Source organism: Ambystoma mexicanum, chromosome 1q (assembly GCF_040938575.1).
Source record: "Ambystoma mexicanum isolate Mex_15411 chromosome 1q, UKY_AmexF1_1, whole genome shotgun sequence".
NCBI lineage: Eukaryota > Metazoa > Chordata > Amphibia > Caudata > Ambystomatidae > Ambystoma > Ambystoma mexicanum.
The window spans coordinates 110,588,638-110,606,085 of NC_090922.1; the positions used below are offsets into that span (position 1 = coordinate 110,588,638).

The window sequence follows — 17,448 nt, forward strand, 5'->3', positions numbered from 1 at the left end:
TCATGATCTCCACCCACCTAGTCAAAAGGTCAATAACCACTAAAGAATAATGCTGCTTCCCGTCACTGTAAATTGGACCCAATATATCCATACCCAGATCATCCCAGATATTTCCCGGAATGTCTGTGACCACCATGGGATATTTCACATTCACACAACCTCTATCACTCTCTTTGCAAAGGATACATTCTCTTATAACTCTCTTGATCTGCAGGTCGCATCCTGGCCACCAGAATTCATCACGTATTCTTTGCTTCGTCTTCACTATTCCCTGGTGGCCCTCATGACCCAATTCGATGATCCTTTGGCGTAAGCTTGCAGGTGGAATAATTCTGTCGCTCCTCATAACTCTGTTCTTCTCTACTTTGAGTTCATTGGCAACTCTCCAATATTCTGTGAGATTACTCTCCTCATATTTGCTCTTCACTATAGAGTTTCCATTTTGAATGATCTGTCTCAATTGTAATAACATACTGTCCAACTCTTCTGCTTCCTCCCATTCCTTCACCGATATGGAAAGAGCTTCAACATTCAAAACAACTTTTGGTTCCATTCCATCATCATTATCTATCTCAGAGATGTAAGTCGTGATAGGCAGTCAGCAGCACGATTCCTTGTGCCTGGTACATATCTCACTATACAATTATATTCTTGCAGGAGTATCACCCATCTTCTTGTGCGATTGGACACTTTATCTAGACCTTTTCTCATAATGACATGGACCAACGGTTTGTGATCCGTGCAAAATTCTACTTCTGCACCCCAGATGAAATTCCGAAATTTTTCAGCTGCCCACTTAATGGCTAGTGTTTCCTTTTCTATGGCAGCATAGGACTTTTCCGCACCTTTCAACAGCCTAGATGCAAAAGCAATCAGCATTTCGTTCTGATTACATGAGTAAAACCTTGCAGACACCCAATTTCATTCTTGAAAACACCTTTCATAACTTCATCAATGCTCTTGGTTACCCTGCCCATCTGAGGTTTTATAGCACCACTTTCAATATTCAATACTGACTCATCAGCACCGGCATCCAATTTCACTCTGAGTTTGCTTTGATGAGTCCAACTCAGTAAAGGTGTCCTCCCAGCTCTCGTGATGTACACTTTTCCATTCGCTTTTCTATCTTTGAATTTTAATGTGCTCCAAAACCAGCCAATGACATCTATTTTAACCCCACCATAGGCTCTAGGCCTAATGTCGGGTTCATGCAGGTACTCATGTTTGTTCTTATCCCACATAGTCTGCAGCACAAGAGTATATTTGGCACCAGAGTCGATCATCATGTGCATGTCCACTCCATCCACAAACACTGTGGCTTTTGGACTCTCCATCTCTTCCTCATTTTCTTCATCTGAATTGTCGTCACCAACCCAATTTGCAGAAGCATTCTGTATTCTGCAACATCTGGCATAATGGCCCTTTCCCTTGCATTTACCACATATCATTTTCAAAGCTGGGCATTCAGGGCTATCTGCCCAATGATCTGTACCATCACATCTAAAACATGTCCAAAGCCTCTCTCTCACCTTACTGCTTCTGCACTCTAACATGAATTGATCACATAATCTCTCATCTAACTGTGCATTAAATTTACAAGTTCTGGCTAATTTCCTCAATTCAGTTTTGTATTGTTCAACGCTCTCACCTTCTTCTTGTATCCTTTTTCCAAATTTATATCTTTCCAGAATAGTGCTGACTTTCTTCTCATAATGTTTGCTCATCTTCCTTACTGAACATTCATATTCATTTAATTCTGCACTTTCGTCGGGAGGTAAATCAGGTAAGTCTTCACATTTTTCTTGTCCAGCTGGGCCAAGGCAGTGTAGCAATAGTGACTTTTTTTTTCCACACTACAATTTTGGCCACATACCGCACCTGAATAATGTTCAAAGGCCTTGATCCACCTCTTCCACGGAATAGCTGGCTCACCCACATCTGACAGGAAAAACATTGGAGGTGGAACACCACTAAAAGACATGGTGAATTAGTGATCCTGATTCAATTGCTCCGATTGAATTATATAGGAGCAGAATATGATGTGAAAGTGTTTGTACAGTTTCCTTAAATTGTCATGCAATGGACTTTGGAGCAGAGTACAGTGTCTGAAGCCTTGTCTATATTTGGAAGTGAATATGCCATAAATGTACAACTTGTAATGTTCCTGTTGCTCTGCTGCGATATGCATATATATTCACCACATATTTAATTTTCATCTGCTGCTGTAAGGCCTTCCTCCGGCATACAGTGCCCTCCTATACACGGTTGCGAAGCTTTCTTTCAATAGACAGTGCGCTTCTATAAGGCTTAATACTGTTACGCTCACCTGGCTCCCACAAGGGCGTCAGTCGGACCCGGACTGCTGCAGCATCCACCCACGTGATGCGTAGTGCAGCGATGACTGACTGGATCTGCCCTCCTAATCTTGTCAGCTTGACCCGTAGAAATATTCTCCTACAAGTGGAGAGATGGATTTAGCCACTTGTGGATTCAAGTGATAGCACCCCCACTGTCCTCCCCACTAATCACCTCTGAAGCGCCCTCTCAGCATTCTCACCTTATATTCTTGAAGGATGAGCCCTCCATCCTGCGAAGCACACAGGGGCGCGTTGATGACCAGTTACTTCACTGGCCTGAAGATATTGGAAGAGTTTTAGACGAATCCTGACTCCAAAAGGTCCTCGTGAAGAGCCGTAAGTATATAGTTCATTAGAGTTCAAAATGTCTGGAATTCACTCCTGTCCAATTCCTCTTTTATCTTGCAGCTTTGACCCAATAAGAAGATTGACAGCTGAAAGCGCTCCGGTAAAAGTCTGTGTTACCCAACACTGTCCGGTAAATAATGCCAAGGGTTAAACTTGCTGCTTTCTCCTTATCTTACAGGTGCGGCACAAGAAGATGTGGCGTGCTGATGAATTATACCTCCGGCGGTAAAATCAGGTAAGCATATGGCGGCTAAAGAAATTGTCTCTGTCTGTTCTCTCTGCTCACCTTGTTGTTTCTTGTCCCCCTTAGGTGCCGGGATTCGGCGATGTAAAGATGGAGACAGCGCCGGATCGAAGAGATGCTGCGTGGAACCATGAGTATGGCGCGGCGCTGCTGCTGGCAATGCGACGCGTTTAAAACAAAGTCTTTCCTCTGGTTTGAAGATGCGATGAATCCGGAATCAGGTAAGAAATCAGGTAATACTCTTGTTCTAACCTTTGCTTCTTTCATTCTTTCTAGGTGCTCCAGGTTCGAGGCGGGCGTGGCAGAAGGCTGGATGCTGCTGCTGGCACAGTGAACGTTACGCTGCTGGATGCAGAATAACGCGAAGCGTTTGCTGCTCTTCGGGCGTGGTTTAAATAGCCTCCAAAGTAGTCCCAGGTAGGTATTCCTCCCGACCACACCCGAGTAAAAAAATAGTCTCTAAGGTAAAGTAGTCCCTTCCAGGCCTCACATGGGCTTGGATCTTCTTGCAGCATGGTCTGCATCAGGTAAGTGTGCACCTATGAGCCTGGCGCCTATGGCGCCAGCCAGGACTGATGTCCCATATGACCCTGGCACCATAGGCGCTAGGACTGAACCCAGACAGCCCCTAGCAGGGATTGCTGGGTTTTCTCAAGGCGACATGATGCCTGCTCCCGGGGCTGAGGACATGGTCTGGATGCCCGGGGGTATGCATCATGATAGCACTCCCCCTCAAGGCCCCTCCTAAAGTCGTTCATCCCCTTGGTCCTGGTTTGTCTGGGAGGTCCTGATGGAATCTCTTCACTAATCGTGGTGCATGAACGAGGTCACTAGGCTCCCATGACCTTTCCTGTGGCCCGTAACCTTTCCAATCGATTAAGTAAAAAAGTTTTGATTTAACCACCTTGGAGTCCAGGATGTTTTTCACCTCGAATTCAGGTTCTCCATCTATCAAGATAGGTTCTGGTGGTTTGGTTAATCTTGTTCCTGGTTGAACTGGTTTTTAAAGTGAAACATGAAAGACAGGATGGATTTGCATATTGGAGGGTAACTCTAGTTTGACGGCCACCGGGTTGATAATGGCCTTAATGGTGTAAGGTCCCAAATATCTAGGATTAAAGGTCTGAGTTCCTTTCAGAGGTATGTGTTTTGTAGCTAGCCAAACCTGATCTCCAATTTGGTACTGTGGAGTTTCACTTCTATGTAGATCAGCATTTTTCTTGTATTTCTCTTTTGCTTGCTTCAAATGTTCTGTCGCTTCCTTGAAGGCTTGTGTAATAGTAGAATGTAAATGACTAACTGCAGGCATTTCTAAGCGCTGAGGCGAATCGAGTTCTGAGGTTCGAGGGTGGTGTCCATATATGGTTTAAAGGGGCTTTGTCCGGTTCCTGAATGTACAGAGTTATTGTATGCATATTTGGAAATCCATAAAATATCTTTCCAATTACTTTCGGTCTGGTGAAGCATGCAACAAAGGTACTGTTCAAGCGTCTGGTTGGTCCTCTCCGTCTGACCATCGGTCTGGGGATGGTGACTGGTTGATAACCTTACGTCGATTTGCGCCAATTGGCAACATTTCTTCCAAAAATGTGAAATGAATTGACTACCTCGGTCAGAGACCAATACGGAAGGAAACCTGTGTATTCGAACGATGTTTTTGAGTAACTCCTTGGCCAGAACTGAAGCAGAAGGTAATCCCTTCAAAGGAATAAAGTGGGCCATCTTGGAAAAAAGATCCACGATAACTAGAATGGTGTTAAATCCATTACATGGAGGTAGATCAGTAATAAAGTCTAAAGATAAGGTGTGCCATGGTGTAGGTGGAATATCCAAAGGTTGTTAAAGGCCAGCTGGTTTTTTCTTCTGACTCTTGTTTTGGGCGCAAATGCCGCAAGACATCACAAATGACTTTATATCTTTTCGCCAGGTGGGCCACCAGAATTGTCTCTTAATTTTAGGTTCGGTTTTTGCGATACAAGGGTGACCTTCCATTAGGGTATCATGATAATTGGAGATGACAAGTTCCTGTAATTCCTTGTGTGGTAGAAATAGTCGTCCTTGATAGTAGGGTAGGTCATTGATGACTGAGTAATCCGGGCCTTTCTTTACCCAGTCCTGCAGGGCTGCTGGATTGAAGAGTTGTTGGATTTTTAAATGGATTTCTTCTAGTGTTTGTAAAGTAGTTATGCCAAGAATTCTTTGTTCAGAAATTATAGGCACCGGCTCCAGGTTCGCATATGCTTCCTGATGCTACGTGATGCGTAGTGCAGCGATGACTGACTGGATCTGCCCTCCTAATCTTGTCAGCTTGACCCGCAGAAATATTCTCCTACAAGTGGAGAGATGGATTTAGCCACTTGTGGATTCAAGTGATAGCACCCCCACTGTCCTCCCCACTAATCACCTCTGAAGCGCCCTCTCAGCATTCTCACCTTATATTCTTGAAGGATGAGCCCTCCAAAAGGTCCTTGCGAAGAGCCGTAAGTATATAGTTTGTAAGAGTTCAAAATGTCTGGAATTCACTCCTATCCAATTCCTCTTTTATCTTGCAGCTTTGACCCAATAAGAAGACTGACAGCTGAAAGCGGTCGGTAAAAGTCTGTGTTACCCAACACTGTCCGGTAAATAATGCCAAGGGTTAAACTTGCCGCTTTCTCCTTATCTTACAGGTAAGGCAAAAGAAGATGTGTCATGCTGATGAATTATACCTCCGGCGGTAAAATCAGGTAAGCATATGGCGGCTAAAGAAATTGTCTCTGTCTGTTCTCTCTGCTCACCTTGTTGTTTCTTGTCCCCTTTAGGTGCCGGGATTCAGCGATGTAAAGATGGAGACAGCGCCAGATCGAAGAGATGCTGCGTGGAACGGTGAGTAGGGCGTGGCGCTGCTGCTGGCAATGTGACGCGTTTAAAACAAAGTCTTTCCTCTGGTTTGAAGATGCGATGAATGCAGAATCAGGTAAGAAATCAGGTAATACTGTTGTTCTAACCTTTGCTTCTTTCCTTATTTCTAGGTGCTCAAGGTTCGAGGCGGGCGTGGCAGAAGGCTGGATGCTGCTGCTGGCACGGTGAACGTTACGCTGCTGGATGCAGAATAACGCAAAGTGTGTGCTGCTCTTCGGGCGTGGTTTAAATAGCTTCCAAAGTAGTCCCAGGTAGCTATTCCTCCCCAACCACACCCGAGTAACAAAATAGTCCCTAAGGTAAAGTAGTCTTTTCCAGGCCTCACATGGGCTTGGATCTTCTTGCAGCAAGGTATGCATCAGGTAAGTATGCACCTATGAGCCTGGCGCCTATGGCGCCAGCCAGGACTGATGTCCCATATGAGCCTGGCGCCATAGGCGCCAGGACTGAACCCAGACAGCCCCTAGCAGGGATTGCTGGGTTTTCTCAAGGCGACATGATGCCTGCTCCCGGGGCTGATGGACGTGGTCTGGATGCCCGGAGGTATGCATCATGACAAATACGGCAAGCAGGAAAAGCCCATGAGAGGTTGCTGGGACGCTGCAAAACCGAAAGCCAGAGTCAGTGAAGTAACATAGCGCTGACTTACTTGTGAAGATTTACGGCCGCTACAACGTTCATGCGAACGGAGCGGCCAGCTGTTCCCAATCTATCAGGGAACAAACCGGAGCAGGGCGGCAACAGGGCACTGGGTCGCCGGAGTCACGAAAGAAGGTAGCAGCCGTTGATCAAAGGAGGCGGTGGGGCTCGAAACTATCCTCGTCGCCAGTTGAAGTGTGGGCAGTGATTACAGTAGATAAGGTGAACTTTAGATAAAGTATTTATTGTTATACATATAACTTATAAATATAGTTAAGTGGGAAATGTTATGAAAGGTTATGTCGAGCCCCACCAACTGGCAGCTGTTGATATTCAAAAGGTTCGCATTCCCCAGTCACGAGCACGTCGCTTCATTCCAGGGCTGACTCTCGTGCAGCCTCATCTCTTGACTGGCTTGTTAGCAGCACGGCGAAGTATTCACATTTGGTGCATACTACACAGTGCTATTTGTGCCGGCATGGATTTTCATGTCGCTGCAAATGCTGGAGATCCCATGGGGGCTGCCAGCTTTGCATAAAGCAGGCAGACCACATAGGAATCCATTGTAAACGCTACCCAACATTTATTTTTCTTTGTGGACACTGCTTATCTTACATGCATGGTAAGCAGTGTTCACAAATGAAAATTAAACGCTGCCCGATATGCGAGCACGTCGGAGAACGTTTATTGGTAGTTATGCACACTGGTTGCCATGCGAGCTTGGCAAGCGGCACTCAGAATGCCAAGCAGCGTTTATTCAAGCAGCGTTTATTCACTCTACACTGCCGAGTGCAAATGTGAATGGGCAAAAGGCGGTGTACACACTTGCATGCTGCCTTTTGCTCTTTACATTTGCACCCCGTAGTGCAAATGACTAAAATGTGGCTTACGTTTAAGTGAAAAGATAACGGGTCCCTGTCGCCAAATTACTTATTTTTTCAAAATGACCTCCATAATATATGGTCACAGGCTGCACTTGTTCCAGTGTCCTATACAGTTGGGAACTTTTTCTAAGTATTATTTGAGTGTTCAGCCTCATGACTGGAACCAACCTAGGCTTAGCACTCAGTCTTATAGGATCTAATAACTTCCTCTCTCTGTGCACCTGCCTAACTCCTCCCACTGCTACTTACTTTCTACCTTCTTCCTGTCTTTCTGGTCCCATTCCTGTATCCTATCACCCGTATTCTTCTACTAAGAACAGGTACATGTAACCCATCACTTCACTCTGATCTTAAGGCCTTGCCATTTCTACCCATGTGTTTTGTTACATGCTTTTTGAAAATAAGGGCTAAAAAGCAGCCAAAATGCAATAATTGTGGTGCTATGTAAAACACCCCAAATAAATAAATACATAGGCCCTCATTTTGAGTTTGTCAGCATCCCACTGGCAATTTTGGCGAGATACTAGCAAACTCACCTACCGTTTCCACCGCCTGATATACTGGTACTACCGGGATATTACAAGCAGTGGAAACACTGGTAAATTCCCATTCCATGGATTCCCATAGGACTCCATGGAGGGGATTTCCAGTATTTCCTGCACCGGTAATTCCGGTGCAGGAAATACCAGCATTCACTTGCCGGTTGGGGCCTGATTTACCTCTAGCTCTTTGCTGGAGGTATATCCGGGAGCCCCCGCTGGCAAATTTGTAGTTTCCCAGTGCAGTAAAATTACTGGTGCTGGAATTACCAGCACTTTTACCAGCATATTTCCTGCACCAGGAAACGTGGACTGTGGGCCATAGATTGTATGCCCACCTATGTGATGTGGCATGTCAATATACTACCTTTTGTTATAATAAGGTCATTACTTGAAAGTATATATAAGAATACATTTCTCTTTTTTTCTCCAAAAGAAGGTGAGTGACCAAAGGTACTTTGCATTAAAAAAAAAAAAATAAAAAAAATTCTATAGCGATGAACAGAAAACCCTCCTGCAGTTATATCTAAAACATAAACAAATTAGCTTTCACTTATTCAATGTCTGGACATATCTCACGCTTTCTCTTGCATTCGTACAAAACCATAAATGATTACATTGAAAAACATTTAATGTATTTTTCGAGAAGAGTACTAATTGAATACTCGAATCTTAGAACAATTGTGATCTGCCTTTTTCCTTTTCTTGTAATAAATTTTGATGTTCAATTTTCATATTAACTGAGAGTATTTTTGCATACACCAATATGTTTTGACTATTAGGCAATTAACATCACCAACTCTTCCTGTTGAAGCAGGGCCCTCCCTTGCTGCTTAGAAATTGACTTGCTCCAATAGCAGGATTACTATCTCATTGGAAGAGGTCTCACGTGCTATCGAAAACTACAAGTTAGGAAAAGCCCTCGTGCCGGAGAGTATCAGGTCAGATATCTATAAATAGTTTCTTGGATGGTGGACCCCGATCTTGCAGAAACTCTTCAATGTGATAGCACACACACTGGCTGTCCCTGCTTCTTGGAAAACGAGCACTGTTACCCCTGTTTCTAAGAAGGGCTCACACACTGACCCCCCACTGCTATCGCCTGATTTCTTTGCTTGATTGTGCTTCTATGATTTTTGCGAGCTGCTTGGCAGCAGGGCCAGCTCTATGCGCAGCAGAAAATGACATTCTCCCTCCTTTCCAAACAGGATTTAGGAAAGTTTATATCACAGTAGATCATGCTTTTGTCCCTAAAATCATATTTGAAAAGTATGTTTTACTAAGAGGCGGCTGTGTTTACGCTCTAAGGCATTTTAATCTGTGGACCGCTCCTTATTGTGGGGTAAACTGAAGAATTTGGGTGTGCCGCTCCCTCTTTTACAGCTGATTATCTGTCTTTACTCTGGCTCAAAGCCCTCCGTTGTCCGGCAACCAGGTCAAGGGGTACCCACAGAGTTCATGGTTAACAAAGGGGTAAGACAGGGCTGCCCAATGGCTCCCCTTCTTTTTTATCATGTTTTTATCTGATTTTTAACCCCAGCTTTCAATCGGGAACAACTTTTTCACCCTTTTTAAATAGTGTTAGCTACTCCTCTCTGTTATAAGCAGACAATGCTATTTTACTTCACCTGACTCCAAAGGGACTTGGTTGCTGTCTGAGTTATGCAGCTAGCTACTTCGAGAGAAATGGTTAGAAACTTAATCTTGCGAAGACCAGAATAGTGGCTTTTGGAGGCAAAATACCCAAATTCACCTGGTTGATTAACAGAGTCAAGCTAGAAGTAGTGAGTGCCTATCGACACATGGGGATGGTTTATTGAGGTAACTGTTCTCGGTCTCCACACCTGGAGCAGGTGGTAAGTCGTCTTTGCACAGGTTTGTGAGGCCTGTCGAGATTCTTTTACAAGTTTGGCGGCCACCAGCTCGACAAAGGTATTCAGATCCTGGGGGCCAAGGTTCACTCGGCCGCCCTCTATAGTAGCGAGACCTGGGGTAGCAGAAATGATTTTGCCCTGGATCGCATACAAGTGTTTCTCAAGAAGGTACTGGGTTTGTGCCCAAGTGTCTCCGGGGTGGCATTAAGGCTGGAAACTGGTACCCCACATATTGGCAGGCTGATTGAATTATCCTTTTTGGATTTCTGTTGGAAACTATTTTCAGGTTCCTCAGAAAATCTAAATATTCAAAATGTTTTTGTGTGAACTAGCGCTACAGCAGAGGCGTCGCAAGTGACTTGCCCCATTTTCTGTTAACATGGAAGCTGTTGCTGGTTTTAAGGAGGCAGTGGTTGCGTCACCATTTTATTTGTAATAATGTTAGAACTATTTCAGGGGCAATGCAGCTCATCTTGTCTTGTACTGATGGTGGCTTTCTTTCCCACTTATGTGAATATGTTAATACCGCTTTTGAGTGCCTGGCAAGGACATTTTTTGTTTTTTCAGCAATTTGTACATTTTAATTGGATGTGTGTCTTTGAGGGTAATAATTAAATTGAAAGTCTAATGTATGGTTGTATTTTATTGTAAACAGCATTTTGTATAATATTGTAATGGTGAAAGCTGTATAAAGTCTTACTACTACTCTGAAGAAGGGTTGAGACCTGATCCACTGACTTATAGTCATGGAGTGAAGCGATGTTGGGGTACAGCCTTCACTGATACACTGTGATGTTGGGAAGGTCCATGTATTATTTTCTTGTGCCCTAATCAAATCCGTTGACTTGCTCAGATCTTTAAATGATCTGTTCTGAAATGAATGCAAAGTTTTGGTTGTTGTTATTTATTGGTCCATTTTCGCTTTTTTGTTGCAGATGGCGACACTGGCCTCTGGGATAGGCACCTCACCAGAATTTCAAACCTTTCAAAAACTCATGAAAATTCCTCCAGTTCATGAAATGTTTACGACTGCTCCTTCTGATGCATTGCTCCCACTAACCACTAAAGACGTCATTAGTAAAATGGCTGCCCTCATTGGGAAAAACTCTTTTTGATTACTCAACCGTAGCATCCGAAGACTCACCATGGAGAACATCAGTAAATTCGACAGTCCCACCAACATCTCCCTGGCCAGCAATGACATAACACTGGGCATGATTGAATACAAGACCATCTCAGTGTTCCTGGTTTTGGTGATATGTGGGGTTGGCATCATTGGCAACATGATGGTTGTTCTAGTGGTGTTCACTACGCGGGACATGCGGACGCCAACTAACTGCTACCTGGTCAGTTTAGCTGTAGCAGACCTCATGGTGCTGGTGGCTGCCGGCTTACCCAACGTGTCGGACAGCCTGGCTGGAGCGTGGATTTATGGGCACGCTGGGTGCCTACTTATCACATACTTTCAGTATTTGGGAATCAACGTATCCTCCTGCTCAATCACAGCGTTCACAGTCGAGAGGTATGACCAAGGTTACGCTATAGACTTGAGAAATGTTGCTATCTATCTGACATAGTTAAAAGCATGGCTCTTTAGCTACCTTTATTGGAATAGATGTGAGTTAACATATAGTGGAAATGTTTGACCATACAGTAACTCACGTTGGGCAATTCATGAAGAGTGATGGGCAACTCCTTCAAAGAGTTCTAACTTTTAGGGTAACACCACTTTGCAGGCTTTGGCTCGAAGTGCAGCACTTAATATGGGAGCAATACAACAACAAAACCCAAAATACAAAATGTGAGGGGAATTTAAATTCAGATGTGCAAATTTGGAGAATTTGTGAATGCACAGATATGCATCTGTAGGCAAGTGGTTCTTGAAACGTGTACCTCTCGATCCCTCAATCCTGCTGATCGGGCTTGGAGCCCCAAACACTGGAACTTGAGTTGAAAGCTTTCAGTTGGGTGGATCTGTTTACAGTGTGTTGCATACCAGTAATGAAGGTCAGTCCTCTTTACTGTTTGAGATTACGCTGCTCAACTGCGTGCTATTTATCCAATGGAATATGGGTAGGTACGAAATATGCGACTGTTCCCTGTTTAGGGGGTTTCAAGCAAAGCCTGAGTACTGTATGATGTCATTGGAAGCCCGAAGTGGAATACAACCCTTCGTTGAAAGCTGCCCATCCAAAATTGTTTGTTGTGTGTGGCCCACTTGCGTCCCCTTTCCACTGCCTGTGCTGCCCCCATGAACCAGCATTTCAGGGGGTGAAGAGTGGAGGCATGAGGGAACTGCATCCAACTTTAAAACTACCAGATTCCCTCACTCCTAACCCCAGAGCAACCCAAAAATTAGAATAAAATACCTGGCAGAGAATATGCTGTACCCCCCACCATGATGTCACTGCAGTTCGCTATGAATTTTATAATCCTCTGCCATGACCGAAGATACAGGGGTCGGAAAGGGATATTGCTGGTTATGGCTTCCTATGGAAGGCCTCCACGAAATGGGAATTGTACGTCTCCCAGGAGTCCTGTGACCATGTAGCTGTCCATGGCCGAAGGCAGAGTTCCTTCATAAGGTGACAGAGTTCAGAAGATAATTTTCATACCTTTTCTGCTACAATCCGGGCTGATTTGTCCTTTATAGTAAATGGTGACACCTTACAATCCTTGGCGCCATGTCGCCAAGCGTTCTAGGATGCAAGCAAACCAATCTGCAGATCATAATAAGTGCCCGACAACTGTCTTAAAGCATTTAATGTAGGCCTCTTTCAAATGAAATTGGACTGCCTGTTATAGCACAGGCTTTGGTATCATGCGTTTGGAGTCCAGTTTTCCCATTTTAGACTCCTGAAGTGCCCTAATGAATTTGAGACATTTTGATCAGCTGATGACTGAGGACTGTCAGAGAAAGAAAGTTCAGAAGAAAGCATTGGAAAGACATGGACATCCCTTTAATGAAAGTTGGGAGCAACTTTGCACATTCTACTTTTTCTGTAAGTGGGCACTGTGACACCCAAACTCAACGGTAGTACTCTACTAAAGTAAAGCAGAGACCGCACCTTTTTTTTCATAGTGAGGTCAAAGCTGGACTCAAATACCGAAATCACATCTGTCCTCCTTTTGATGTCCACTTTGCAGGTGCTTTGTTAAGTTAATTAAATGCATCAGGTCAGTAACTTTGTACTCATAAGTTACTTTAAAAAAGAGTAGTATATTTTGTGTGCATGAAATAGGGCTCTTCGGAGTTGAGTAACTCTCCAGGGGAGCAACTGATCACGGTAAAGAGTGATATTCTACCCATGAGTGATTATTGTAAGGGACAGGGGATTTCAAAACAGACTGAAGAAAGGGACCGACCTATTTCAAAGTGATCCTATGTGCTTAATAGGATTCGATTGGTAGATGTTAAATATGTCTCTCAATGTAACAAGAATTGCTTCCAATAAAACCAGCACCTGGCTAGGAAGCGACAGAGCACACAATCCAATAAAGACATAGGATTCAAGGTCGTGCCCAGGACACATGAAATCCTGAGCTGGGTTCCCGCTCGTTTTACGTTCCCCTGTGTTATAGTGGATGTCACGCTTAGCACTAACTTTAAGTGTTTGCATTATTTTTTCTAAGTTGTTCGAGAGTGGCATATTTATAATAGAAGGCAGCAGTTCAAAAAATGGTGTTACCCAAATTGACCATTTATAATTGAGCTTTTGTCCTAATCGACCTAATTATAGTGGTCCTAATTGACCTTCTGCACAATTGACCTTTATATTATTTTAGTTATTTTATATATGTATTGGTTTGGTTTTGGATTATAAATAATATAAGGGATTTGGGTGTGGGGTTGCGGGGGGTTTTGGATTGGGTGTGGGTTGCGGGGGTTTCCCCCCGCATATATGTTGTAATTGACCTTTTAAATTAGGTCAATTCTCCTGAGGTCAATTCTCCCGAGGTCAATTGTGAAAAAATCAATTAGTATGCATCCCAAAATATATCGCTGCCAGATATCTGAATGGCGAATTTGCAGCAAGGTATATCATGTTATAATGGGACCCCTGATTTTTAGTTGCAATGACAGCGGCACTAACTATTAAATCCTCTTGAAACAATGCAGCACATCCTTAAGGCCCATATTGCTTTACAAAGAGCAGCAAAGCCAGTGTTTTTGAAGTGTAAATGCTGGATCTATGTGATATCAACGAAAATCATAACACCGAATCACATCGAAAGTGAGTCGATATATTTTTTTTAAAGGCACTAATCCCCCTCCCCATCATATTTTAGGACTGGTGCAATTATGTAATCAAACTCCAGTTCTAGAATATTTGGGGAAAATGTTGGATAGTGCCTTAAAAAAAAAGATTGAATCACTTTCGATGTGATTCGGTGTTATGGTTTTCGTTAATATCACTGGATACCGTAAAGGTCATCAACTGTAATGCTTTCAAACTCAAGCCGATACCTAGATTGCCACTGGAGGCCAATGCTGAATGGACACCCTAACTGATGACCAATGAGAACACCTCAATAACACCCCACAGATGCTCCCCACGATGAAGTCAACAGGAGCTAGGACCGAAGAGTTACAAATGGTAAAACACCTCAAAATGGCTTCCGCTGGTATGACAGTGTCATAGAAATGTCTCCTATGCAGACAGAATGTTGACATCTTGGGGACAATTCGGAAAGTTATGAATAAAGGTTACACCATAATTATGCTGGGAAAATTCCTGCCTTGAAAATCCTGGAAGCAGTGAGGGAAAGTGAGCCCAGATAGGTTTTCAGTCCAGAGAAGATGAGACCCCTTCCCCTCCATCACTTTCTGCACTCGCGCTGGTGTAATGAACTGTGAGCAGCGACCAGACGGCTTACGGCCCCTGGGGTTTCCAGGTTTCGAGAACAGGAGGCGGACCATTATGGGTGCCGTGGGAGGGGCGGGGCCGCAGGGTGATCCGGAGTGGCTGGAGCCGAGTGACAACCGTGGATGCTAAGCTTGAGCAGGTGGCCTTGATGCTGGAGTTGAACTATTGAACACGTGCCATCGTTGCCTTGGGTGCTGGCAGCTCTCCAGCCTTTTAAGCCAGTGCATGAAGTGCACTTGGATCACTGCAGCCCGCAGGCAGAACGGCTGCTCCCACCCGCCCATCCATTTTCTGAGGCCAGGAGACATTCTGGCGTGTAGCTGCCATTCATTTCCTGATTCTCTTAGTCGCATTTTTTTAAAAAGTGTGTTACAAATATCTTTTTAAGTATTAATTCATTAGTTTTATTTCGGTTTTGTATTTTTTTAGGGTAATTCTTTTATTTTGTTCATAATTAATATTAATATATTACAGCACACTATGAAACAGTGATACAGGAATAATTTAAACATACGAGTCATGCTATAAGTACTTTAAAAACATTATGAAAGATACGTAAGTCCAACACGGAACTAATCATTTTTAAGTCTATTAAAATACCAAATAGAACATTCTAAAAAATATATTATACTATAGGTGTATAACTATGCCAAGTATTAATATCTTAATATAGCAACATTCAATAAAACGTGTCTTCTAATACATAATACTACTACAGTTAGTTTTAATTCACTAACAAATATTAACCATATAGTTCCTATGTTTTACTGTATGCTCTAGCTCTGTTGGTAGTTTTCAGCCTCAGGATAGTGGCTACACGTAAAGCAGCTATTCCTGTTTCCCTGCCATAGGGGTGGAAATCCCCACTAATAATGAAGGATCTGATAGGGTTAATTATCGCTGCAGTGAATCCGTCCCCGGTGCTGAACCAAACTGTTGATAGTCCTAATGCTGGGTGTGCGAGATTCAGAAGACACAGTATAAGGAAAAATGCTCTTCCCTCAAGACCCCCCTTGTTCCTATCAAGGTGGATCAACGAAGGAAGTTGACAGATGTATTTGCTAATGTTAGACCGAAGTCTGTAGAAATATGAAACACAGATACACTGTTCTCTGAACAGAAGGAACCAAACAAGTTCACTAGTGAGAATGCAGTGCCCGTGCCTGGGAACTGTGTCGCTATATGCCCCGCTGCATGTAGCAATAGATTTGCCTGTCTGATGATGGGGCTGACGTTATGCACGCAATAGTGACCCGGTCCGCAAAGAAAGGTGCCAGTAACAAGTTACCGGCACCTTTTTCCGGACCGGGTCACTGTGAGACTGCCCGTAGGGGCCAGACACTACCGGCAGGCCTGACCTGCCGGGAGTCCAGGCGCCTACCATCAGGTTTTTAACTGAAGCGCCGGCATCGTTAACAACACTGCCGGTGCTTCAGGGTTCCCACTCCCATGGTCTCCATGGGAATGGGAATTTACTGTACCACCGCTGCCTGTGATATCCTGGAAGCACCAGGATGTCAGGTGGCGGTAACAGTAATACAGGTTTGCCGGCAACCCACTGCCCGCTGGAAGCACAGACGGGTTACCAGCAACCTCGTAATGAGGCCCAATGTCAGCCGAGGTCCTTGCTGTGCCAATCATCCAGTCATTTACTAAAACATCTAAATAATGGCAGTGGCAAAAGCAGATATAAGCAATGCTTTGTGCATGAAATCGTTGATGGGACGTTCACCATTTGAAGGAGTGTCCCATTTTCACTAACTAGAGATTCAATTCTGTAACAATGTATGCTGGCTGCCTTAAATCTCCAAGAAGCATAGAAAGATACCAGTCTGATAGGCAGAACTATATCATCCGTAAATGCTTCAGCAGTTCTACTCTTCATTTTAGAGATGTTCACCTGTCGCACTGTTAAAGGACATTCCTAGAACTGGAATAGTTCCAATCCGCCAGTCCTGTTCAGGAAGGTAGCTGCGGTGCGCATTCATCAGAGAGATGGAACATCGGCTTCCTAAAGTCCAGGCATGGAAAGTCGTCTCCTTGTGGCTCTCTGGCATCGAGGAGGACCTCCTGGTGACTACTCATTGGAGACGGGATCCAGCCCCTCCTGTGGACACATGTGACAGCCTTGGGCGCCCTTCTGATCCTAACGTGTACCCGGTATAGACAATAAGTGGTACCTACCACCATAAAGTGTCATCCACCTATCCCTAGACCATCCCCTTGATATGATTGATATGATTGGCTATTTGTAACGCGCTTAATACCGGTTTCTAAGCACAGACCCGGGGATAACACCTGTGTTGCTCTGTGTCGCGTTGCTTCCAAGGCAAGCACGTTGGCCCTGAGCTATCCTCACCTTGCGTGGTGTTTAGGTGCTGGTGTCTTTGATCTTGCAATATGTAACCACACTGGATCCTGTCATGGTGGTGTGGAAAGCCCTGATGTCTCAGGTGAATATATGGTTCTGCTTAGCATCCAGATGCCACATGGGTGATGGCAGAGCAGCCACATGTGTCATTTGCAGTGAGAACTGTTTGTGTTCTTAGAAGAGAGTTCCACCTTGTGCGCAACCCTTCCTTTTGTGAACATTGCTTATGTCCCATTGACTGAGGAATTGTGCAATCACTGCAAAGTCCTGCAAGGGCTTTGTGCTTGTGCATGCGAGCATGTAGCTTCTCCGTAGACCGTCATTGTGAACCTCTCAGGCCCTTGTGGTAAGTCAGACATAGGAGACAGATAAGATGAGTATTGTTGAACAAGTTACTTTATTAAACAACTTAACGAAAACCTA

The 17,448-nt window shown here is 44.1% G+C and overlaps 1 protein-coding gene across 1 annotated transcript in view; it reads left to right on the forward strand.

Annotated features, from left to right (window-relative positions):
- The window catches only part of LOC138525836 (thyrotropin-releasing hormone receptor-like), a 315,686-nt gene that overhangs the window by 90,684 nt on the left and 207,554 nt on the right, over positions 1 to 17,448 (forward strand). Inside the window, exon 2 of the mRNA XM_069636078.1 lies at positions 10,722 to 11,308. Coding sequence (XP_069492179.1) covers positions 10,932 to 11,308 — 377 coding nt within the window. The 5' untranslated portion in view covers positions 10,722 to 10,931. The remainder of the gene's footprint in view (positions 1 to 10,721; positions 11,309 to 17,448) is intronic.